The 24,940-nt window shown below is 38.1% G+C and overlaps 6 protein-coding genes across 6 annotated transcripts; 3 read left to right on the top strand and 3 right to left on the bottom strand.

Annotated features, from left to right (window-relative positions):
- Positions 1–1,866: 1,866 nt before the first annotated feature.
- LOC125200021 (UDP glycosyltransferase 9-like) lies at positions 1,867–4,663 on the bottom strand. Its single transcript, XM_048097824.1, has 2 exons — positions 3,900–4,663; positions 1,867–2,714 (listed from the first exon to the last, which is right to left on the bottom strand). Exons 1-2 carry the CDS (start codon positions 4,506–4,508, stop codon positions 2,004–2,006), a joined length of 1,320 nt encoding a protein of 439 aa, XP_047953781.1. The 5' UTR covers positions 4,509–4,663; the 3' UTR covers positions 1,867–2,003.
- Positions 4,664–4,766: 103 nt separating this feature from the next.
- LOC125200022 (UDP glycosyltransferase 9-like) lies at positions 4,767–6,214 on the bottom strand. The gene is made up of 2 exons (XM_048097825.1): positions 6,097–6,214; positions 4,767–5,469 (listed from the first exon to the last, which is right to left on the bottom strand). Exon 2 carries the CDS (start codon positions 5,455–5,457, stop codon positions 4,810–4,812), a length of 648 nt encoding a protein of 215 aa, XP_047953782.1. The 5' UTR covers positions 5,458–5,469; positions 6,097–6,214; the 3' UTR covers positions 4,767–4,809.
- Positions 6,215–9,931: 3,717 nt separating this feature from the next.
- Positions 9,932–10,714, bottom strand: LOC125200029. Its single transcript, XM_048097833.1, has one exon. The coding sequence runs from the start codon at positions 10,712–10,714 to the stop codon at positions 9,932–9,934; it is 783 nt and encodes a 260-aa protein (XP_047953790.1).
- Positions 10,715–13,009: 2,295 nt separating this feature from the next.
- Positions 13,010–14,869, top strand: LOC125200028. Its single transcript, XM_048097832.1, has 3 exons — positions 13,010–13,618; positions 13,984–14,667; positions 14,786–14,869. The coding sequence occupies exons 1-3, from the start codon at positions 13,010–13,012 to the stop codon at positions 14,867–14,869; spliced, it is 1,377 nt and encodes a 458-aa protein (XP_047953789.1).
- Positions 14,870–16,177: 1,308 nt separating this feature from the next.
- LOC125200027 (protein DETOXIFICATION 18-like) lies at positions 16,178–18,612 on the top strand. The gene is made up of 7 exons (XM_048097831.1): positions 16,178–16,573; positions 17,045–17,589; positions 17,676–17,762; positions 17,849–17,905; positions 17,985–18,223; positions 18,305–18,423; positions 18,487–18,612. Exons 1-7 carry the CDS (start codon positions 16,178–16,180, stop codon positions 18,610–18,612), a joined length of 1,569 nt encoding a protein of 522 aa, XP_047953788.1.
- Positions 18,613–20,016: 1,404 nt separating this feature from the next.
- Positions 20,017–21,211, top strand: LOC125200026. Its single transcript, XM_048097830.1, has 4 exons — positions 20,017–20,535; positions 20,619–20,813; positions 20,866–21,009; positions 21,089–21,211. Exons 1-4 carry the CDS (start codon positions 20,017–20,019, stop codon positions 21,209–21,211), a joined length of 981 nt encoding a protein of 326 aa, XP_047953787.1.
- The last annotated feature ends 3,729 nt before the right edge of the window (positions 21,212–24,940 follow it).

The raw sequence follows: 24,940 nt of genomic DNA, 5'->3' as shown, positions 1-24,940 counted from the left end.
TTACACTCACATTTTATTACTTATTTCGTCTGCCATTAGAAAATCCATTTGAGTTTGGCTTGGATTTTAAATGTGAGATTCATTTTTATATATTATATATCAATTTTATAATAAAATATGAGTGAAATGAGTTAGTAGAATATATAGTCTAACTATCATTTAGTTTTATAATTCTATCACTTTTTCTGAAAAGGTCAAACAATTTCTCCGAATCTAAGCTAATAAAAAATGTGACATTTATAGACAGACTACCTACGCAAAAGTTCATCAACAAAATTCTGAATATTACAAGTAGAAGTCCCACCACATCCCACAGCCTCCTTAGCCAATCACTTCAACTCACAAGCCTTCCTTCTCATCCCAACCCCGGGCTGGTCTCACCACGCCACCATGAGGCCCCTCTCCCCCGGGTCGAAGTCCCGGGGGAGCTTGTCGGCCTCGGACGCCCTGACCACCCACAGGAAGGGGCGGTTGGTGGCGGCAAGACCGTGCGCGAGCTCCTCCATCTGCGGCTTTCCGAGGGAGGCGACGCTGCCGAAGGAAACGTAGACGACGGAGGCGGGTTTTGAGAGTTGAGCCATTAGGTGATGCAGGGGTCGTGTTTCGGTTTGAACATGCATGTTGATGGTGGTGTGCTTGTTGTTGGTGTCGTCTTTGTGGTTTAGGAGGATGGTTGGGCCGATGGTCTTCATTGGCCATTTTCTGGTCATCCACTCTAATATCTGGTTTTGACATATAATAAGAATTAAAATGGTTTAAGAATTAGCACTAACTTATGAACAGCTTAGTTGGTAAGACGTTTTATGATCAGTTAATATATGTTTCCTTCGTCTAGTACTAATAGTATTGGTAGTGGACAATATGAGACTAATTTTTTGGATAAATCAAAACAGAAAGAAAAAATTGAATGATTGATTATGGGCGAATAAAGTTTTAATCTATTGTAGGAAAAAAAGAGTGATGAGTTCAGAACGTTTAGAACGTTAGATCATTGTTTAGTCATATGTGTATGCAAAGATTTCCTAGCTTTTTCTTATTGAATTGTATACTGAAAATTTGCCTGCATTGAATTGGCAACGTTCACATGCATGCAATATTCGATTAAATATTGGATATGATAATGAAACATGTGAGTTCAAAAAGATAACACATTCACAATATTCTTGAGGCAAATGGCAAAAAAACATGAAGTTCAATCAAATTTTAGTCTATTGTGCGACGCTAAAAATCCCCTGTAAAAATTATGAAATTTAATTTGTTATCCATCATCATATCAAGTTTGTGTAATAGGCATCCAAAAATTCTTATACCAATGAAGTAAACGATGTCGTCAACAATATATTATTAGACAAACGGATTGTTTCGCCGTGAGATACAAATATGATGTTTTCCCGGTTATTTTTTAAAGTTGTCTGGCAAACCAAAATTTGACCGAACTTTAATGTTTTTAAGGCAATATTAGGCCTATTTGTCATGAATCTGAACAAATTTTCAGATTCAAACCTGTCATACATATTAATGTTTTAAAGTTGCCTGGCAAACCAATATTTTTTTTTCAATTCAAACCTGTCATACTTATTAATTGAAGGAAAAATATGTATAATTCATACTTATTTGTTTGAATGGACTTGAGATTAATAATAAATATTTTCTTGAAAATGTTATTTACAATTGTTGGCTAAATTCTTTAGAAATATATTCGCTTCATTCACAAAACCTATATAAAAAAAGTGGTTTCCACCTTCCATTTCGGTCCGTCCTCAATAATTGTCACACTTCATTTTTACCATAAATGGTAAATAGGTCTCACATTCCATTAACTCAATTCACTCACATTTTATTATAAAACCTATATAAAAAAGTGGTTTCCACGTTCTACTAACTTTTTCAATCAATTTTTCTTAGTCCTGTCAAAGAGTGACAATTATTCAGGGACGAAGGAAGTAGGCTGAAAATGGAAAATACAACAAGTTTATTGGGACCGAGTGAGTTTCATCTCTCTATTATTCTATTTTTCTTTGTGCGGAAACAAATTCATCAATATTAGTAGCAGAAGTCCCACCTTGTTCCACAGCCTCATGAGCCAAACTCTTCCACTTAGAAGCATTTTTCTTGAGCTCAATCCCTTCATCTCCTTCAACAACTTGTTTAACCCGCATCGCGATCTCCTCTCTCGAAACGATTCCATCCTCGCCAGCTCTAACTCCGATCCCGAACCCCCATACGTCCTCGACAAACATAGCATTTGTTGGCTGATCATATTCCCGCGCCATGGCCACAAGAGGCACGCCGTGGCTCAGTGCCTCGAGAGTCGAGTTCCATCCACAGTGGCTCAGGAAGCACGCCACAGCGCTATGGGCCAGTACATGTGGCTGATGACACCACTCAACAACAAGGCCTTTCTCTAAATCAAGATTCTTTATCTTATCCATCTCAGAAGCTCTCACCACCCACAAAAATGGGCAGTTGCTCATTGCTAGGCCGTGGGCGAGCTCCTCCATCTGCTCCTTTTGGAGAGACGCTAAGCTTCCGAAAGAGACGTACACGACCGAGCCGCTCCCCTTGGCGTCGAGCCATTTTTGGCACGCTTCATCTTGTTTTGACTCAAACAGGTTGATGATGTGGTTCGAAACTGATCTCTTGCTTTTTTGGAGTAGCAAGTAAGTTGGTCCAACAGTCTTGACTGGCCATATCCTTGCCATCCAATCTAATACCTTCAATGACACATCAAATTTAGAGCATGAAGCATATACACTAATATTTTCACGGGGTAAAATGTCATGTAATTAGAAAATATGATCCAATTCTAATTAATATATAAATTTGAAAACAAAATACTTCGTACGTCCATAAAAAAATAGTCTTAAATATTATGTGACATGATTTCAACGCGCGACTGATAAATTACAGAATAAAGAGAAAAAATTATTCAAACAGTACTACTCCCTCCGTCCCAAATAGTTTGTCTCACTTTGACCAGGCACGAGCATAAGGGACCCAAAGTCAAAGATGGAGGGGCTTAAGCCCTCAATGAAATAATTTTTAAACTTTTTTTTTTAAAATTTAGTCAAGTTTAGTGTAAGTTATAGTGTAAAAGCCCTTACAAATTATCTAAATTACTCAAAAATATACATCAAAATAAAATTTAGAAATCTCAGCCCCTATCGATAATTATTTCTGTTTCCGCCTCTGGGCACGGGTTTTAAAATATGTAGTGAAATGTGAGTTGAAAAAGTTAGTGAAATGTGGATCCTACTTTTATATGTTAGTTTTATAATGAAATGAGAGTATGAATGAGTTTGAATATGAGGTTCACTACCAAAAATTGTAAAAAATGAAATGAGACAAACTAAGTGGGACGGACCGAAATAGAAAAATGACACAAACTATCTGGGACGTGGGGAGTATTAGTTAAAAATGGACCCTACACTTTTAATGTGTGGTGGGCACACATATAAAAGTTGTAAATAAGTAACGCATGAAGGCAATAAACTGTTAGAAATTTTTTGTAAATAGAATGGGAATAATTTTGTGGACAGATAAAAATTGAAAAACATGACTTTTCTTGGACGAGGTACAGCTAAATCACGAAATTTCAATTCTTTTCTTTGTTGTCTCATTCTTGTACAAAATGACATCATTTGGTGGTACTCGTAACAACGTTGTTACTTTTAAAGAAGCAATTTTTTTTCTCTTCCTCAACGTTTTTTTAGTATCACCAAACGACGTTGTTTCATACACACACGGATGTCGGATGAAATAGTAAAAAAAACCTAAAACTTCACAATTCAATACTCCGTTTTCAAATCTTATGAGACTGGCCAAAATATGACCAAACTACGTGATTCAACGTGCACACTAGATAAGCTTTGTGTCGCTGAAAAAAAAGCGAGTAGTACCTGAGATTCAAGCTTGTAAAATGAGTTGAAGAAGATCCAATCAGCTCTCTCAAGATTATCAAACTGATGAGCAACAAGATCCAAAGTAATCCTCGGTTCATCAAGATGTGCAAACAAAGGCAGATGATGCGGTCGAAGAGGAGGCAGCGCCGGCAAGTTCACAGTCGAGTCTTGATTGTGTGGAAACCTCAGCAACCCTTGTCCCAAATGGTAATAAACAGCGGTAACACTGCAAGGCTGAGTGAAAAATGTAGCCCCGAGCAAGCCTCGTTCGTGCGCGATATCAAGCACCCACGGCATTGCAGAGTCGTAGATCACGGCTTTAACCTGGCCGCACTCGTCCAAGAAGGCGGCCAGGCTGCGTGACAGATTGGCCTTGAGACGGGCTAGGTAGGCCTCGAGGGTCTCGGGCTGGGTGACTTGCTCGTGGCCATCGGAGAGGGGGTGGATGGTGATGGATGAGTGGTGGAATGTAGCGGTTTCGGATAGGGAAATGGTGGTGGTGAGGGTGACGCGTAGGCCGTGGAGGGCGAGGGACTCGGCAAAGGCGGCAGCCGGGTTGATGCGGCCTTGGGCTGGGTATGGGATCATCACCACCTCTGCATCCATTTCTTTGCTTTTCTTTGTTTCTTACTTTTGGATTTATGGAGGTGTGATGTGATGAACCAAGTCAAGAGTTAGGAATGTTTTGGTGGCCTATTATAGTTTAGTAGCAATCATAGGACTGCACCATCGTTGACCGTCCGTATAAGTATTGTTAATGGATTAAATGATATAGAGTCATGTGATTTTGGTGGCCTATTAAATATAGTCCAGTAGCAATCGTAGGACGGCACCATTGTTGACCGTCTGTATAAGTAGTGTTAATGACCTCAAGTTCCACTAACGCATTCCACTAACTTGAACTTGTTCAAACAAGAACAGAGGTGGGGCTAAAATCCCCGCCATCATCAAACACAATCTTAGAAACAAAATCCACAACATTAAGGTCGGAAGTCCCACCCTTCCCCACCGCCTCCGCCGCCATTTCCTTCCACCTCAGAGCATTCCTCCTAATCTCATCCCCTCCAACAACTCTCTCAATACACTTGGCAATCTCCTCCCTCCCAACAATCCCATCTCTGCCGCCGCATCGCGCCCCTGCCCCCCACACATCCTCCACAAGCTTCGCATTCGTGCACTGATCCACCCACTGCGCCATCGCCACGGCTTTGTGCGCCAGCACCTCGGGCTGGTGGCACCACTCGACAATTAGGCCCTTCCCGGCCGCGGTGTTGGCGAAGTCGGAAGGGAGCTTGTCGAGTTCGGTGGATCGGACAAGCCATAGGAAGTGGCGGCCCGTGGCTAGAAGGGCGTGGCCGTGTTCCGCCATTTGCTCTTTTTTAAGAGAGGCGATGCTTCCGAAGGAGACGTAGACGACGGACTTGAGGTCTCTCGACTCGAGCCACTCTCGGTAGGCGTCGCCCTTCGGCTCGAACATGCTGATGTTGTGCTTCTTGGCTTCACCGAGTAGTAGGAACGTCAGTCCGATTGTCGTGATTGCCCATTGGCTTCTCATCCACTCGAGTATCTGTTTATTGAAAATATAATGGATTTTAATTAATGTGTTTACTTTTACTGAAAATGAAATGACTCTACTATTATGAAACGTATCAAAATGGAAAAATGACTTTACTATTATGCAACGGAAGGTGTACAAAGTATTTACTATCCACGTCGAAATAAAGTGGAACTTTATATTTCGGACTAATGGAGTACTCCATTTCTTAGAGAATTCTTTTAGAGTGTAAGAACTAATTTATTTAATTATTCGACAAAATCAAAGATATCATAGCTTCCTCTGAATTATAAACCGAAAATTGTTCATGTATCAAATTAACATACATGAGTATACTAAAACTAGTTGATTCATATGTAAGATTCGATCAAATCATGGAATCAAATAACGCTACAGGTGCATTTTTCCAACATGTTATGAATCTAGATTATATATTCTTGTACTCCCTCCGTCCTTGAAAATTTGTCATTTATTTTCATTTTCGTCAGTCCCTCAAAATTTATCATCTTTCACTTTTACTTTTTTTTTTATGGTGGATCTCACATTCCTAACTCATTTTTGTTGGATATTTAACACACAAAATATAAGAACACTCAACAAAGATGAAATATGGAGGATAAATATTTATAGGCTTCTCACAAAAGGATTACAAAATACACAACAAAAGTGCTTCAGCACTACAAAGCTTTCTTCTCTCTTTCTCTCTTGAGCTACGACTCTTTTCTCTCCAACTCACTCATTTTTTCTTTCTTGATTGATTTTACAATGAACTACAACTACCTATTTATAGATTTCAAAGATAATAAAGTAGTCAACTATGTATGGCTAACTATTATACACATACATGCTACGTCACCTCCTCATAATCATTCTAAGAGACAATTTACTTAGCCATGAAGAGATTAAAGATTGATAACTCATCCCACCGCCATGTGACGTAGAGAGATTGTGGCCTTCTCTTAAGCCATGAAGAAACAAAATTTCATCCACATATGATAAGTAGGTGATGCACCTACTTCATCACTTCCACCGAGCCTTTTCTTAATATTGAAGTAATTGAGTTTAATAATTCAACATCCTCCCTTAAGCTCAATTCTTCAATGTCTTCATGCCGAGCATAAATTTCAATCTTCTAAACACATCCTGCTTTAGTGGCTTCGTAAATATGTCTGCAATTTGATCCTGGGACTTGCAGTACACTAACTCCACATCATTTTGGTTCACGTGCTCCCGAATAAAATGATAACGAGTGTCAATATGCTTACTTCTTTCGTGGAACACCGGATTTTTCGCAAGTGCTATTGCAGACTTATTATCAACAAATATCTCTGTCGGGCCTTGTTGCGCGAATCCCAGAAAACTTAGTAAATTTCTCAACCAAATGCAATGGCACACCGTTGAACTTGCTGCAACATACTCAGCTTCACATGTTGAGAGTGTCACTATAGCTTGCTTCTTTGATGACCAGGTAAAGACGGCATCTCCAATATAAAAACAGTAGCCGGTAGTGCTCTTTCTTTCATCTAAGTCTCTTCCCCAATCGCTATCCGAATAACCAATGAGCTTAACTTCTTGATTAGAGGGATAAAGTATACCTTCATTCAGCGTACCTTTAATATAGCGCAAAATCCTCTTGGCCGCATTCAAATGAGACTGTGACGGCGTTTCCATGTACCTGCTAATTAGTCCAACTCCATAGAGAATATCGGGCCTAGTGCACGTTAGATATCGTAGACTTCCAACCAGGCTTTTGAAGTAAGTTGGATCTACCTCTGCTTCACCATCATGCTTCCTCAATTCTTGACCAATCTCCACGGGAGTATTAACGGGATTGCAAGACTCCATTTTGAACTTCTCCAAGATTTGTTTTGCAAATGAACTTTGAGAGATAAATATCCCATCTTCCTTTTGCACTACCTCAATTCCCAGAAAATGTGCCATCAAGCCAATGTCCGTCATCTCGAACTCCTTGATCATGCTCTTCTTGAATTTATGAAACATTGCTTCACAATTTCCAGTAAAAACTAGATCATCAACATATAGGCAAACAAACAACATGTTACCTTTAGCATCTTTCTTCAAGTATAGAGCATGTTCATATGGGCACTTCTCAAAACCATTCCTCAGAAAATATTCATTGATTCTGGAATTCCAGGCGCGAGGTGCTTGCTTGAGCCCGTACAAAGCTTTCTTCAATCTGTAGACTTTATTTTCGGCTCCTCGTTTCACATAACCTTCAGGTTGCTCCACGTAAATTTCTTCTTCAAGAAAGCCATTTAGAAATGCAGACTTCACATCAAGCTGATAGATCTTCCAATTGTGTTGAGCGGCTAGTGAGATAAACATTCTGATCGTCTCAAGACGAGCAACGGGAGCAAATACTTCACTATAATCGATTCCAGCCTTCTGCTTGTATCCTTTCGCCACCAACCTCGCCTTGTACCTTTGCACTTCACCGTTGGCATTTTTCTTTGTTTTGAACACCCATTTCACACCAATTGCTTTTCGGCCTTCTGGCAATGTCGTCAACGACCAAGTATCGTTTTTCTCAATCGCATTGATTTCCTCGTCCATTGCAATCTTCCATTTCCTATCTTGCGCAGCATCTGCATAAGCAACTGGATCAGCATCCATAAAAAAACAAATAAGATTCACATTTTCCTCTCCAGCTCCATCAACTTCTTCAGTAGCTTCATATATATCATTCAGATTGCGCATTCTTCTTGGCCTTCCGACTGGACCTTGAGATGATGTTGGTGAATCTGGCTCTTCTACTTCACGTGCTTCTTCTTGCTGATCAGGTACAATATCCGACGAGCTTGCAGCTTTCTTATCCTCCCAGCTCCATGTTTGATCTTCTTCAAACACCACATCGCGACTTATGATCACCTTCTTCGTGAGTGGGTTATACAATTTGTAACCCATTACTCGATCTCCATATCCCACGAAGATACACTTTTCACCTTTGTCATCAAGCTTGATTCTTCGAGCTTCAGGAATTTTGGCATAAGCAATACAGCCAAAAACTCTCAAGTGCGCAATACTGGGCTTGAACGAACTCCATGCTTCTTCAGGCGTCATGTTGCGAACACTTTTGGTTGGACATCGATTCAAGAGATACACTGCTGTTGCGACAGCTTCAGCCCAGAATTCTCGAGGTAAGTCTTTCCCTTTCATCATACTTCTCGCCATATCAAGAATTGTTCGGTTCTTCCTTTCAGCAACACCATTCAGTTGAGGAGTATATGGAGGTGTGAGCTGGTGAACGATTCCATGCTCCTTGCAGAACTTTTCGAACAAATCGGATGTAAACTCACCACCTTGGTCGGATCTGAGAACTTTAATATAGTGCCCACTCTGTCTTTCAACAAGAATTTTGAACTCTTTGAAAATATCAAACACCTCAGATTTTCTTTTCAAGAAATATACCCAAGTCTTTCTGGAATAATCATCAATGAAAGTCAAAAAATACTGATTACCTCCATTAGAAACAGGCTTCAGAGGACCGCATACGTCTGTATGAACGATCTCCAACGGGCGTGATGCTCTCCATCTCATTTCTTTAGAGAAGCTTGGCCTATGATGTTTGCCAAGTATGCAACCTTCGCAAACTTCTTCAGGATGATCAATATGCGGCAAACCTTTCACCATATTCTTTGTGGAAAGAAGCTTTAAACCACCAAAATTTAGATGTCCAAGACGCAAATGCCATAACCACGATTCATCTTTAACAATGGAATTCATGCACTTCAACATATCATGTTTCATATTCAATGCAAATAATCTATTTTTGGACATCTTCACACAGGCAACCAAATTACCACGAGCATCATTGATAGTAAGGCGGGAATTCTTGATACTAACATCAAATCCTTTCTCCAGCAATTGACCAAGACTCAAAATATTACTTTTCATGGCAGGCACATAATAGACGTCATATATAAAACCATGATTTCCATTCTTCAGCTTAATCAGGATGTTACCTTTTCCTTGAACAGCAACTTTTGAGGAATCTCCAAAGGTCACGTCCCCATAAGATGTCTCTTTCAGCTCCACGAAGAGTTCTTTATTCCCGCACATGTGATTGCTTGCTCCAGTGTCCAAGTACCACATGCTGCACTGATCACCTTCAAGTCCTTTGTGAATAAAAAGAGAGGTTGAAGTTACCTGCTCATTATCATCTCCACCATCGGCATAATTGACTTGTTGATTGGTCCTGGTATTTTCGGCTATTGGACACTCATAACTGTAATGCCCGAATTCGTGACAAGTATAGCACTCGACATTTGCTTTATCAAACCCTTGTCGATTGTAGGATTGAGAATAACCGCCTCTATACTGACCTCTTCCTCGTCCTCGTTGTCCATAAGAATTTCGACCTCTGCCTCGATAGGTGAAATTCTGTCGTCCTCCCTTGTTTTGATAATTCTGGCCTCGTCCTCCTTGGTTATGGTAATTCTGTCCACGTCCTCCTTCATACTGGTAATTCTGGCCGCGTCCTCCTCGACCACGATAACCTCGACCTCGGCCTCGGTCGGTTGTATCCACCATGTGATGTCCCAGGCGCAGACTTCTTATCTTCTTGGATTGACATCTTCGCTTGTAGCATATGCTCAAGTGATGGAGTGGTCTTTTTCTTCATGCGTTGCTCGTGGACTTCCAAGCTGCTCTGCAACTGGTCGATAGACATGGTGTTGAGATCTTTTGATTCTTCGATAGCAGCAACGACGTGCTCAAATTTCGACGTCAAGGAACGAAGAATTTTCTCAATGACACGAACATCTTCAATGTTCTCCCCTTGCCTTTTCATTTGATTCACAATAACTAATGTTCTTGTGAAATAGTCTGAAATGCTCTCCGTTTCAGACATGGCCAAACTTTCGAACTCGCCACGTAGGATCTGCAGTCGAACTCGTATCGCCTTATCAACGCCGGTGAAAGCATTCTTCAGAATCTCCCAGGCTTGTTTTGACGTGGTGGCTGCACTTACTTTCTCAAACGTGGTTTCATCAATACCTTGATAGATATTGAATAATGCCTTCTTGTCTCGTTTCCTAGCGTCTCTGAGGGCGTTCCTCTGGTTGTTCGTCAGGGCATCTTCGGCTTCTTGGGAAGCAGGTTCGGTGTAGCCGTCTTGAACAATATCCCACAACTCTTGTGATTGCAACAAGACTCGCATCTGAATACTCCAATTTCCATAATTGTGTTTCTCCAATTTAGGAATCTGAGGTTGAACCATGTTCAACGTTGCCGCCATAGGTAGGATCGAGTGGCTCTAGATACCAGATTTGTTGGATATTTGACACACAAAATATAGGAACACTCAACAAAGATGAAATATGGAGGATAAATATTTATAGGCTTCTCACAAAAGGATTACAAAATACAATCAAAGTGCTTCAGCACTACAAAGCTTTCTTCTCTCTTTCTCACTTGAGCTACGGCTCTTTTCTCTCCAACTCACTCACTTTTTCTTTCTTGATTGATTTTATAATGAACTACAACTACCTATTTATAGATTTCAAAGATAATAAAGTAGTCAACTATGTATGGCTAACTATTATACACATACATGCTACGTCACCTCCTCATAATCATTCTAAGAGACAATTTACTTAGCCATGAAGAGATTAAAGATTGATAACTCATCCCACCGCCATGTGACGTAGAGAGATTGTGGCCTTCTCTTAAGCCATGAAGAAACAAAATTTCATCCACATATGATAAGTAGGTGATGCACCTACTTCATCACTTCCACCGAGCCTTTTCTTAATATTGAAGTAATTGAGTTTAATAATTCAACACGGATTATGCATAATTTGTATGAGAGTGTTGCCTCAAATTTATACAATGCGCCTCTGGAAATTTTTCGTGTGAAAGAATTGCTATTGAAGCCAAAGCCTATTGAATGTGCTTATTGTCACAAAACTGGGTACCATCTTCTGAAGTGCTGCATATTTCGTGTCAAGGGATCAAACATGTATATGGTCAGTGATGACTTGACTGTTTCCCCGTTGGGGTTGAGCTCGGGTCTTTCGGTTATCAATGAGCTGAAGATCCCCGTGTCTGATACAGAAGAAGTAGAGCTGCAACTTGAGTCGGAAGAGGTAAGATTGGTCATGTTTGGATAATGCAGCTGTTGAAATAATTATACATCATGTATAGTATACAAACATCTTCTTGTTGCTGCAGGGTTTAAGCCTACTGCAAGCCGCACTCAAGTCGACCACTGCCTTGACAGATGGCCTCAAGCCCTTCTTGAAGAAAAACAGGAAACGGAGAGCAACTGATTGATTAAATCATTTGATCTTGGCCAGAGTGCTCAATATGATCCGTGCGTCCCATCTGCAAACATATGATTTTGATGGTATTTTATGTAGCATGTCCTTTTTATGTACAATACAAATCATTTTGATGCAGACCTCTCTCAAAATAATTTGAGGTGTCTATTTACTCCCAAGAATGAAACGATGTAGAATGAAAAAAGTATGCAGATTGAGAAAGGAAAGAGATAAGTAGGATTATCTGAAGGACACATACTTATAATTAATCTAAGTTTGACATATACATATAATTATCTAAAGGACCGTATCCGTTTGACTCTCATTTTACAATCCGGGAAAGGATCCTTACTACATGAATCCTAACACGAAATATGTCAATTGATAATATATATAGTCCACATCAATAAAAGCTACTCTCTCCGTTTCTTCATAGTTGAGTCATTTTATCATTTCAGGAAGTTTCTTCATAGTTGAGTCGTTTCCTTATATGATAACTTTTTCCTCTTTCTTCTACTTTATACTTTATTCTCTCTACCTTTTCCTCTCTTTTACTTTTTTATCTATTTATTTAACACACTCAACATTCATTTCTAAAACTCCGTGCCGAAAAGTTCCGCCTCAACTATGAAGAAACGGAAGGAGTACATAAAATATTTAACCCATTTAACTCTTGATCTATGTAAGAAAAAAGTTGTTAATTCAAAAAGCAAAAGTCCGCATGGTTCTGATAATTGACGATTACCCTTAAATCCATATGAAAATCAAAATTCCACGCGATAATATAAAATTGACAATTATGCATGAACCTCCAACTTGGATTATTTCCAGATTTTGAATAAGTTGGGGTATATTGCAAGAATTTATATAGTATTTAGTGTCAAACTATACTAACTCCATCTTAATTATTTGAGTTATCTAATTTAAACATGCATTAAACACCTGGTCGCTTCGGCCTACTTCAATAAGACATTGAAAAAGTTTGCACACATTTTAAAATCAATTAAGATTTTCAATTTTAATCACTATATTTTGCTAATTAGGAACTGTAATGGTGATTAATGCAAAACCGACTGTTCAATTTTCAACAAACAAATATAAATCGAAATGAAAGCAATTGCATGCTTGCAATTCCCTATAAGCAGATAATTAATGAACCCTATTTAATTATTCTTGTAAAATTTAAACTTATAAATCCAGCATCAAAACAGCAAATCTAAACCCCAATCAATCAATCACAACACACATTTCATCTTCTCTATCTCATCACAATGTCTCTGTCTCTGAAAGTTATGATCAACAAAGAGAGAACAAAAGTATTATTTGCAGAATCAAACAGTGATTTCATCAACGTTCTGCTAAGCTTCCTCACGATTCCCTTAGGAAAACTCGTCACAGTTCTCCAAAAACACAACGAATCAGCCGCCATCGGAAGCTTAACCACTCTCTACAAAGGCTTGTCCGAACTCGACACCGCCCACTTCTCCACCCGAGGCGCTAAGGAAATGCTGCTGAATCCACGGAGTTCTTTTCAACCCGAATGCCGTAAACTAGCGCTTGATGTTGCTGGCATCGGGCTTCTGCAACACTTCCTCTGTGAAGACGTAAATTGCAACGGTGCTGATGGTCGTCTTAATATCAGCTTATATCCTGATGTAGCAAAGTGTGTTAAGTGTGGGAGACCATTGAACAGAGGAATAATCTTTGGAGAATGTATGGACCAAGGTGGAGCTTTTGTAATAAGTCCCTTGTTTTTCATCATCTCTGATGATCTCAGGGTTGCGCCCATTGTGACTGGAAATTTTGAAGCTCTTACTGATTTTGGGATTAGTGAGACTCAAGGGGCTGAGGTGAAGAGTTTGTGTCTAGGTTTTCATGAGGTAAGTCACAAGTTTAATCCTTTTAATATGATGCTAGGTATTTTTCCTACTTCATTTAATGGAAATAGTTAGTAGCTCTTTTAAAATTATTTTGGTAAACAAAGGGAGAATGTACTCAATGAGTTAGGTTAAGGGTGTTTGTTATATGTTGGTTGTCTAGAATAGGAAATCCAAATAAGATCAGTCATTTCAAATTTTAGTCTAAATAAATTCTTACCAAGTTGAAGTTAGGGATGTGGGGTTTAGCACATACACAAAAATAGTCTATTTAAACAAAAAAATAGCTAGAATTTTGATCTTTGGAAACTATTTATTTAGTACTTGACTTATATGCAAAATATCTGGTTTTTGTGTAATTCCTTTAGATCCTCGAGCTGCTCAAGTTGTCATTAACATCCGCAACACCATTAACGGATATGATATTAAAGAAGAACACTGTGGAAAACATACAATATGGGATTCGGTTGAGTCATGTTCATCAAGCTGCTGCTGCTACAGAGTCTAACAAAATTGTTTCGAGAGCGTTCTTGCATAAATCAACGAATAAATTCTTGTTTGCAGAATCTAGTGATGAGCTTGTAGAGCTTCTTTTGAGCTTCCTCACTGTTCCTTTAGGTGGAGTTGAGTTCCTCTTGGGCAGCAGCGCTCCCTTAAAATGTATCGACAATTTGTACAAAAGCGTATTATATGGGATCGATGAGATGTATTTCTCAACTTCAGACACTAAAAATAGGCTGATAAATCCGAAGCTACCTCATGGTTATCTTTCCAAAAATCAGCAGCTTCTACCTCTCAGTGAAGGAGGCCGTCCAAAACTGTATTGGAAAGAAAGATGGATTCCGTATAATCCTGCTGGCGATGGGAGTCATTCGCATACTTGTTATAAGAAATTGAACAAGATTGAATTTGGCATGAAAAAAACAATGTGTTTTGTAAGCGATGATTTAACCATTAGTCCTAGTTTGGCATCAAGAATTTCCATTCTCAATGATGCTGGAATTCCTCTATCAGATGTCAAAGAAGCTGAGTTCCACATTGGACACAATGAGGTAAAAATTCTTACTTCATACCTTCAAAAGTTTATAAAACTTCCTTAATCTTTTGAAATTTTAAATGAGTGAGTATAATTTTACATGCTGCATTGGTGTTGGTTGTTTGTTAGTGCAGGCATTAGGTATATTGAAGGCTTCTCTTATATCAAAAACAGCTTTGACTGATGGCCTAATCAAACCCAAAAGCTGTCTTAGCTGATGGCCTCATCAATCCAATTCTGAAAGAGCCTAAGAAAGAACCAAAGACAGAACATTGAGTTTCCTTGTGTATAGAATTGTTTTGTTCTTGTTGGTTGTCTCTTTATCCTTTTTCGGATTCGTTCCAACCCTGAAACCAAGAATCTCGTCTTTACTATTGCGCGTTTCAGTTCTCTTCGTATTTGGTTTCGTTTTGGTTTCACCAACTCCCCGCCAACCAAAAACCCTAATTTGAACTATTTCGAACCTCATTTGTTTGTTTCAGTATGCAACAGTTTTCTCTTTTATGGAAGGGAAACATTATCCATTATGTTGCGTTTCATCATAAAAATTACTACTTCTGTCTCTGAAAATTTGATACAGTTTACTATTTCGGTCCGTCCCTGAAAATTTGATACACTTCACTTTTACCATTTTTGGTAGTGGACCCCATATTCCACTAACTCATTCCTACTCACATTTTATTATAAAACTAATACTTTAAAAGTAGGACCCACATCCCACCAACTTTTTCAACTTACTTTGCATTACATTTCTTAAAACCCGTGTCGGGTCAAAGTGTAGCAAATTTTGGGGACGGAGGTAGTAGTACGTAGGGCTATTTTGGTAGAGCTACTTGGGAGGCAACATTGGTCTCAAATATCAAATGGCATTATCGATAAGTAATTTGCAACTTCCAAAATAAAATATATAGGCTGATTAATCCCAATCTAGCTCAAGTTTATGTTTTTGTTTCATTCAATTTTAAAAATATAAAATTTTCGTTTCAAAGAAAAAAAACGAATTACTATAACTATATGCATTGTCGATAAGTGATTTGCAACTTCCAAAAAAATATTTTAATAGATGCATTAATATAACAATAAAATATTAAACCTAAAAGAGTAGTATCGGACTTCCACCTCCAGTTCCACCACTCTTAACCCTAAATCACTCGTTTCTCTCCACGCCTCCACCTCCATCCATCCACGCCGTCGCCGGTCATCCCTTCATGCCGTCAGCAGTCAGCTCCACCTTTACGGTATTTATTTTTATGTATTAGGGCTCAGATTGTATGCTTTTGATTGATTGATCAGATTTAGTAATTTATTTATGTTTTTTAGTGTCAGTGTGCAAAAATCAAAATTATAATTTTTTGAGTATATGTTCAGCAAAAATCAAAATTAAATGTATTTCTTCACAGCTTGTAATTGTATGTTCAAATTGTGAAGGTATAATATTCATAAATCTATTGGGATGTAATCATGGTTTGATACTCAGTCTTTGATTCATTTGTAGTGTGATCCCAAGGACTAAAGACCTGCTAGAGATGGACAACAACTTGTACAACCAAGAAGCTGTTAATGAACCGGCTGATGTTGCTTCCCAGTCGATTAATTTGGTCGATTTGGCTGCTAGGGATAATACAGTTCATAACAACAGCCCAGATGATCATGTTGAGAGCAGTGGGCAAAGTGGTAGCAGGGCTAATGGAGCTTCAGCTAGTAGTGGTAAAAAAGGAATGATGGAACTTCTAGGGAGGATGATCGATTTGGGGGAGGCCAAGAAGCAGGTGCTGTTCTCGCTGCCCTTGGTTCTCACCAACGCCGCCTATTACTTCATCCCTCTCGTCTCCGTCATGTTCGCTGGCCACCTCGGTGAACATGAACTCACTTCCGCCAATCTCGCCAATTCCTGGGCTGCCGTCACCGGTTTGTCTCTCATGGTTATATCCCCTTCCCTCTCACTCTCAATGTGTTGTGTTTTGTTTTGTCCTCTTACATGCCTTAAATCTGTATAGTTTGCCACCCCCTGAAGTGCCCCTGGGGTGGAGTGCCCCTGGCCCGACGCTATGATATTTTTCTGTTTTAGGCCTTAATATTTATATTGGGCCTAGCCGGTCGTCTGTGTGCCTATTTATATAGGAGTAGGGCACAAAACTCTGAATCTGAAAACAATCTGAATAACATATGTTCTCCATTTTTGCCTGTGGACGTAGCCAACACAACGTTGGTGAACCACGTAAATTCTGTGTCTCTTTACGTTTCTATGTGTTTCGATTACACAATTGTTCTATTCTGTCACAACATATACGACTCTATCGCAATCTAATAACTCATTTTGTTCAACTATGTCAATTTTAAATGATTTTCTATAAACCTCAGCTTTACTAATCATTTCCTAAAAATTGGTGTAGGTTGGGTTGAGTGGTGCCCTTGAAACATTATGTGGGCAAGCATTTGGAGCAAAAAAGCACAGGATAATGGGAGTGTATCTACAGACTTCTTGCATTATATCTATTATATGCAGTCTCCTTGTGTCGGGTCTGTGGTTCTATTCCGACACTATCCTCATTTCATTACATCAGAAGCCTCATATAGCAAACTCAGCCGGTGTGTATCTCAAGTATTTGGTACCGGGGCTGTTTGCTTACGGATTATTGCAAAATATGCTTAGGTTTCTTCAGTCACAGTCAGTTGTTATGCCACTCGTTGTATGCTCGTTAGTCCCTCTTGCCCTCCACATCGGTGTTGCCTATGCCTTGGTTAATTGGTCCAGCCTCGGATACAGTGGAGCCCCCGTGGCAGCTTCCATATCTTTGTGGGTCTCGGCCTTGATGCTAGCCTCGTACGTGGTTAGGGCGAAGAAATTCAAAAACACATGGAATGGATTTACTTGGGAGTCTTTAAGGCATATATGGCCAACCTTGAAGCTTGCTGTGCCTTCTGCAGGAATGGTGTGGTGAGTGATTTCATTGTAGTGATTTTGTAGCTTAGATTGCTTATTTGTCATAATGTTTGATGATACTATCATGCTCTTGAAATCAGTCTGGAATATTGGGCTTTCGAGATTCTCGTTTTATTGGCTGGATTGATGCCAAACTCGGAGGTCTCTACTTCCCTCATAGCGATGTGGTAAGTAGTATGATAATGATACTATGCGTCCACTTGGTTTTATGTCGTAATTTCAAGGTCGATACTTATGACTATGTATTCATCAGTGTGAACACGGAATCAATTGCGTACATGATTGCTTATGGCATGAGTGCAGCGGTTAGGTGAGAATAAACAATTGCGTGCACGATTGCTTATTGGATACGCACGCGATTGCTGAACTCGGTTGGTCTGCTTTTGCAGCACGAGGGTGTCTAACGAGTTGGGTGCTGGACGGCCTGATCGAGCCAGGCAAGCCATGCACGTCACACTTAAGCTCGCCGCTATCCCTGCGCTAGCTGTAGTTTTGGCGCTGTCTCTGGGCCATAACCTCTGGGCCAGCGCCTTCACAAGCAGCCCGGTGATAATCGATGCGTTTGCCTCAATGACGCCCTTCCTCGTCGTGTCCATATTGTGTGATTTTGTGCAGGGAGCATTATCAGGTTGTGTGTTGTGATTCACAGCTAATGTAGTGATGTTGAGGAATCCAATTAGATTGAAACACGGTTGGTTTTCGAGTGCAGGGGTAGCAAGGGGATGTGGTTGGCAGCATTTTGTTGTGTATATCAACTTGGGAGGATTCTACTGCATTGGAATGCTTGTTGCTGCTTTGCTTGCATTCAAGACTACACTCCATGCCAAGGTAGGTACATGAGTTTTTGTCATTACTACAAATTGAAAGTAAAATCTGTTTTGTTTGGCACAGGGATTATGGATTGGGTTGATATGTGGTGTGAGTTCCCAAACAATTGGCCTTATTCTGCTGTCCAAGTTTACAAAGTGGAAGAAGATAGAGATGGATCAAGATACATCTCTCAACGCCGATGCATGATCTAGTCAATTCAATCTGAAAATAAATGGCCAAAATCACTTTTCATGCCATTTCAACTAGTTGTAACAATATCAGAGTGTACTGATGTCAACTAGGTGTGTAAATAATGTTGATCAGGGATATTAATGGAAATTGTAATTTTTTAGTTATGTCTCACTTTAAAAAAAATACTCCGTCTGTCCTTTAAAAATAGAAACTTTTTACTTTTTGGTCCGCCCTATAAAAGTAGAAAGTTTCTATACAAGAAAATTTCTTTCTCTCTAAAGAGGCGGGACTGATGATTTAACCATGAGTCCTAGTTTGGCTTCAAAAATTTCGATTCTAAATGATGCTGGAAATCTTCTATCAGATCTCAAAGAAACTGAATTCCACATTGGATCCAATGAGATAAAAATTCTTACGACTAATATTATTTTAAAAATTTTGTACTAACATGCAGCTATTTAGGTCTCTGATTACAATGGACATGTTAACAAGTTCTAGTTTCATTTTCCAATGAAATTTCTTGTTCCTTGTGAAATTTCAATATGGGAAAATAATATTCATATATCAATGTGAAAGTTCTTAATGCAAACATTGAATGTTAAAATTTCATCCCTCTCGAGTAAATGGAAGTTAAAATCAGTTGCATGTTTGTGCTTCCCAACCTTTCCTCTTCTCTATGAAAGTTATGGTAATTAAGCATTAACTTTAAAATGCTGAAAGGTAACCTTCACCGTCTAGGGGTCAAATCTAGTACTACCTCCGTCCCCCAAAATTTGCTACTCTTTGACCCGACACGGGTTTTAAGAAATGTAATGAAAAGTGAGTTGAAAAAGTTGGTGGGATGTGGGTCCTACTTTTAAAGTATTAGTTTTATAATAAAATGTGAGTAGGAATGAGTTAGTGGAATATGTGGTCCACTACCAAAAATGATAAAAGTGAAGTGTATCAAATTTTCAGGGACGGACCGAAATGATAATATGTATCAAATTTTTAGGGACAGAGGTAGTAATTTATTTTGAAAGTAAATGAAAAATGGAATGGAATTCGGTGGGACAAGAGACTGTTGGCTAATTTCCATGCCCTTATAAATACATACTACTTGCATGGCTGCATCAAAACTACTCATCAAGTTTATTTTTTTCTCTTACAAGATATATCTACATATTGAGAAATAAGGTAATTCTCGACCAACTCATCTCTTGTTTATTCTTTTTAGTTTTTAGTATTCCGTCTTCCTTTCCTTTTTCTCTTTTCTTGCTTTTTAGTTTGATTAATTGGAAAACGAGAAGTTGATAATGTATGATTTCAAATGCCACAACTGTTACTAATTTGTTTTGTTAGACTTCGAAAACTTAATATATGCAGTCCCTTCAAAGATTGTTTGGCCTAATAAAAAGATCTCACTGTTACAGAAACGGGATGTCTGAACTGAAGTTCTGTATCAAAGTTGTGATAAATAAAGAGAAGACAAAGGTACTATTTGCAGAAGCCAGTGGTCATTTTGTAGATGTGTTGTTAAGCCTTCTACTTCTGCCATTATTAACGATTATTGAAGTCCTGGAGAAGCAGTACTGCGGATGCATTGTACAGCCTGTTATTGGAAGCTTGACCACTCTCTATAGAAGTGCAGAAAATCTTCATATTGACCATTTCCATGGAGATTATGCTAAGAAAAGACTGATCAATTCTTCAACACTTTATGAAAAAGAATTGTATAGTTTGAGACTTAATCATGGTACTCAGCCCAACAGTTTTAGTTCCGAGCAATCATATACGGGAGTTTTCAGTAGTTGTGCATCTTCTTTCATAATCACCGATGATCTTTGTATGTTTCCTATTGAGGAACGCTCCATCGTTGAAACTCTCAGCACTCTTGGAATTGCTATGGAAGATATGGATTTCATGGAGACAAGAAATGTGTGGTTTGGATTGAATGAGGTGATTCATTATACATTTGATCTTTCTTTGAAAAGACCACCTCTCAATTATTGATAGTATTATCTTTTTATTGTTTTGGTCAGATAATAGGTTTATTGAAGGAATCATTGATTTGCTCGAATCCGTTCACTTCCCTCATTTTTCCAGATAGACGGATGGTTTTATTAGCAGCAGAGCGGCATGTTTTGTTACATCAGAGCCCCACTCTTGTGATCCCAGAGAATATGATCTTGAAAGCCATCCTTCAAAAATCTACAAACAAGCTGTTGTTTGCTCAGGCAAATTTTAGTTTTGTGGATTTTCTTTTTTCAATAATGGGAATGTCTTTAGAAAGATTTGACTTGCGTGTATATGGTACGTGATGACTTGCGTGTTTCACCGTTGGAGGTAACATCAGGTGTTTCTCTTATCAAAGAGTTGAAGATCTCTTTGTCTGATGTAAAAGAAGTAAAGCTGCAAATTGGGGTGGAAGAGGTAAGTTGCAAATACACATCTTGTATTAGTATTTTACTTTCATGAATATAGTATCCAAAACACGTTGTCGTTGGTGCAGGGTTTAAGCATACTGAAAGCGGCTCTTACATCAACCACTGCTTTGACAGATGGCCTCATCAAGCCCTTCTTGAGTAAACAAGAAATAGACATCAAACCCTTCTTGAAACAAGAAATGGAGTAGCAGTTGGAGTTGAAGACATAATTGATTAAAGCTTTAATTAGATCATTTGTCTTAATGTGATTTTTGGTGTTGGGTTTTTAGCAGAACTTTTTTATGCTTTATTTTTATAAATCTTGTTCAAAACATTTGATTTTGATGGATTTTTAATGTAACCTTATCATGATTATGAAAACATGCAAAAAATTTGTGTTCAGTTTAATATATATACATATTTTCTAATTTAATTTGTACTAACATTATGTAGTTTTTTTTTGTTTATTTCAATTATATAATGACTAAAAAAACTGCTAAGGACACTTTTTAATGTAATTAAAGACACTAATTTTGTTTCAATTATAAACTACATATTCAAGTGTTTCTTTGAGAATTTATGTTGATAGTCGTTCTTGCATGACATTAATATTTGTGAAAAATTGTGTCCATGCAAAAAATCAAAAGTTCGGGTTGTTGTTTTGAATTGACGATTACTCTTGATAGTGCAAAATCTATGTGAAAACCAAAAGTCCACTCTATAATCTGAATTTAATGATTATATATGCGTGAACCATCAACTTGATTTATGTTCAGATTCTAAATCAGTAGAGACATTTTGCAAGAATTTAGATATTTATGTAAAAAATAATACACTCATGTTATTTGAATATCTACCACTACGTACCTAGTGAATCCTATCCTACAAATAAGCTATGGAAAAAGTTTGCACATAATTTAACACATTTCTTAAATATTTAAATCAAGAATTTTCATATTATTCACTAAATTTTGTTATTAGCAACGGCAATGTTGATTAATATTTAATGCAAAGTACAAATACAGGCGGTTTAATATTCATAAGTCGCGAGTAAATGGAAATTAAAGCAATTGCATTGGTTGCGATTCCCATTGCCACCTCTGTGAAAGTTGTGCTAATTAAGCAGATAAAATTGTAAAATTGTATAATTGCAAGAGGGGGTGGAATTTGGTGGGACAAGAGACTCTTGGTTAATTTCCATGCCCTTATATGTCCAAACTATTTTCAACGTTTCATCAAATCTACAAATTAAACATAAACTCCAATTAATCACCACACACATATTTCATCTTCTCTCAAGTCTCAACACAATGTCTCTGTCTCTGAAAGTTATGATCAACAAGGAGAAAACAAAAGTACTATTTGCAGAAGCCAACAGCGATTTCGTCAACGTACTGCTAAGCTTCCTCACCCTCCCATTAGGAAAACTCGTCACAGTTCTCCAAAACACACCGGATCAGAAGAGGCAGCCGCCATCGGGAGCTTAAGCACTCTCTACAAAGGCTTGTCCGAACTCGACACCGCCCACTTCTCTACACGAGGCGCTAAGGAAATGCTGCTGAATCCACGGAGTTATTTATATGAAATATGCCGTTTTCTAGCGGTTGATGTTGCAGGCACCGGGACCCTGCCATGCTTCCTTTGTCGATACGAAAATTGCACTTATAAAGCTTTTGTTAATATCAGCATGTATTCCAATATAGCTAAGTGTGAGTGTAGGAACTGGTTGAACAGAGAAACACGCGTCGGAGTATGTTGGAACTACAAAGGTGGAGCTTTTGTAGAAAGTCCTTGGTTTTCATCATCACCGATGATCTTAGGGTTGCGCCTATTGTCACCAGAGATTTTTATATTCTTACCGATTTTGGGATTACAGACACTCAAGGTGCTGAGATGATGACTTTGAAACTAGGCATTGATGAGGTAAGTCTGATTGCCGTTAAATATCTCATTTCAATTTTACGATAGTTTACTGTTGAACTAATGTACAAAAATAGTACTCCACTAGTAACACATTCTTAAGTCTAATGGCTGATTGAATTTTTTTATTTACTTACATTCATTTAAATGGATAAATAGTCTATTTACACTTCATATTTGGTTTCTAACATTTTTGTCTAACAACCAACTGCTCTTTATTAGATGCGTGAGCTGCTCAAATTGTCATTAACTTCTGCAACCCCATTAACGGACATGGTAATGAAGAACAGTGTGGAAAATCCACAATATGGGATTTGGTCGGATCACATTCATCAAGACCATGTTGTCACAGAGTCGCGAAAAGTTATTTTGAGAGCTTTCTTGCATAAATCAACGAATAAATTCTTGTTTGCAGAAGCTAGTGATGAGTTTGTAGAGCTTCTTCTGAGCTTTCTCACTATTCCTTTAGGTGGAGTTGAGTTCCTCTTCGACAGCAACACTCCCTTCAAAAATATCGACAATTTGTACAAAAGCGTATCAAATGGCATCGATGACAAGTATTTTATACGTCGCACTAAAATTGAGCTGACAAATCCGAAGCTAGCTCATGGTTATCTTACAACAAATCAGCTTCTGCCTCTCAGCGAAGATGGTCCCCCGAGACTAGATTACTATGAAAAATTTGTCAATGATGACTATAAGAGGCCCGTGTATATTTTTTATGAGGATGAGGATACACGATCCTGGGTTTCATTGAAATCGAGCAAAATTGAATTTTGCAAGAAACAAACGATGTGTTTTGTTAGCGACGATTTAACCATTAGTACTGGTTTGGCAGCAAGAATTTCGATTCTCAATAATGCTGGAGTTTCAATATCAGATGTGAAAGAAACTGAGTTCCACATTGGACCCAATGAGGTAAAAAATCTCATCTTACATTGATATTATAATTTTACATGTTGATTTGATGTTGGCTGTTTGTTAGTGCAGGCATTAGGTATATTTAAGGCATCTCTCACATCAAAAACAGCTTTAACTGATGGCCTCATCAAACCCAAAACAACTTCAGCTGATGGCCTCATCAAACCAGTTGTGAAAGAGCCTAAGAAAGAGCCAAAGACAGAATGTTGAGTTTCCTTAATTTTGGGATATTATTGTTATGTTTTTTGTTGCTTGGTTGGAAATTTTCTATTGTAATTATTTTCATCCGGTTTTTTTAAATCAATTTTCAAAAAGGTTAACTTGTTGGGACAAAGAGACTCTTGACTAATTACAAATGTGGACAATCTTGGTAGACTTGAAAATCACTATTTTACTGAAAGTTCCCATTTTTACATATTGAAAAACAGTTTAACTTTTGAACTATTCATTTCTTGTTCATTATGTTTTTTTTTTCTTTTTGTGTTGTGCCCCAAATTAAACAGTTAGGTTTTGTGTTTTTTTCAAACTAATATTAAATGGAAGATATATTTAATAGCTTTTTCATTGAATAATTGGAAAATAAGAAGTTTAGTAAGTTTAGTAAGTTTGTGATTTCAATTGGATTTGTTTCCGGAATAATACTTGAAAAACCTATGCGAATTGAGCCCATTTTTTCGAATTCTCTCGAATTCTATTATAGAATTTTAAACCCTAACCTATGTCTTGCTAATCAAAAAACGTAATTAAAATAAAAGATTACAAAAAGATATAGAGAATAAATAAAAATAACTAACTAAAATCAAAGATAAGCTAAAATATTGTAGATATATTTGGCAAGATTTGCTAGTTTGAGGACCCTATCAATTATACAGTTATAAGTCCGGAATATCTGCCTCACACGATTTTTACAAGATTCTCTACACATATTGGACGCAAGGTAATTTTTAACCTATTCATCTTTTGTTCATCCTGTTTAATTTAGGGTTTTTAACTAATAGTTTTTAGAAATTCAACAATTAGGCATTGCTTCTCTTGCAATTTTAGCGTTTTGAACTGCTGTAACGAATCTGAATTTCTTCACTTTTACAACAAACAGA

This window comes from Salvia hispanica, unplaced genomic scaffold, assembly GCF_023119035.1.
Source record: "Salvia hispanica cultivar TCC Black 2014 unplaced genomic scaffold, UniMelb_Shisp_WGS_1.0 HiC_scaffold_778, whole genome shotgun sequence".
NCBI classification, from domain to species: Eukaryota; Viridiplantae; Streptophyta; class Magnoliopsida; order Lamiales; family Lamiaceae; genus Salvia; species Salvia hispanica.
Note: the sequence above shows the minus strand (reverse complement) of the source record. Positions and strands in the feature narration are given on the sequence as shown.

Coding starts and splice junctions, on each gene's coding strand:
- LOC125200021 (XM_048097824.1), bottom strand. CDS start 4,508: ATGGATGCAGAGGTGGTGATGATCCCATACCCAGCCCAAGGCCGCATC. Junction 2,715..3,899: donor TTTACAAGCTTGAATCTCAG/GTACTACTCGCT, acceptor GTGTCATTGAAG/GTATTAGATTGGATGGCAAG.
- LOC125200028 (XM_048097832.1), top strand. CDS start 13,010: ATGTCTCTGTCTCTGAAAGTTATGATCAACAAAGAGAGAACAAAAGTA. Junction 13,619..13,983: donor TGTGTCTAGGTTTTCATGAG/GTAAGTCACAAG, acceptor TAATTCCTTTAG/ATCCTCGAGCTGCTCAAGTT. Junction 14,668..14,785: donor TCCACATTGGACACAATGAG/GTAAAAATTCTT, acceptor TTGTTAGTGCAG/GCATTAGGTATATTGAAGGC.
- LOC125200027 (XM_048097831.1), top strand. CDS start 16,178: ATGGACAACAACTTGTACAACCAAGAAGCTGTTAATGAACCGGCTGAT. Junction 17,906..17,984: donor GGCATGAGTGCAGCGGTTAG/GTGAGAATAAAC, acceptor CTGCTTTTGCAG/CACGAGGGTGTCTAACGAGT. Junction 18,424..18,486: donor AGACTACACTCCATGCCAAG/GTAGGTACATGA, acceptor TGTTTGGCACAG/GGATTATGGATTGGGTTGAT.
- LOC125200026 (XM_048097830.1), top strand. CDS start 20,017: ATGTCTGAACTGAAGTTCTGTATCAAAGTTGTGATAAATAAAGAGAAG. Junction 20,536..20,618: donor TGTGGTTTGGATTGAATGAG/GTGATTCATTAT, acceptor TGTTTTGGTCAG/ATAATAGGTTTATTGAAGGA. Junction 21,010..21,088: donor TGCAAATTGGGGTGGAAGAG/GTAAGTTGCAAA, acceptor TCGTTGGTGCAG/GGTTTAAGCATACTGAAAGC.
- LOC125200029 (XM_048097833.1), bottom strand. CDS start 10,714: ATGGCGGCAACGTTGAACATGGTTCAACCTCAGATTCCTAAATTGGAG.
- LOC125200022 (XM_048097825.1), bottom strand. CDS start 5,457: ATGAGAAGCCAATGGGCAATCACGACAATCGGACTGACGTTCCTACTA.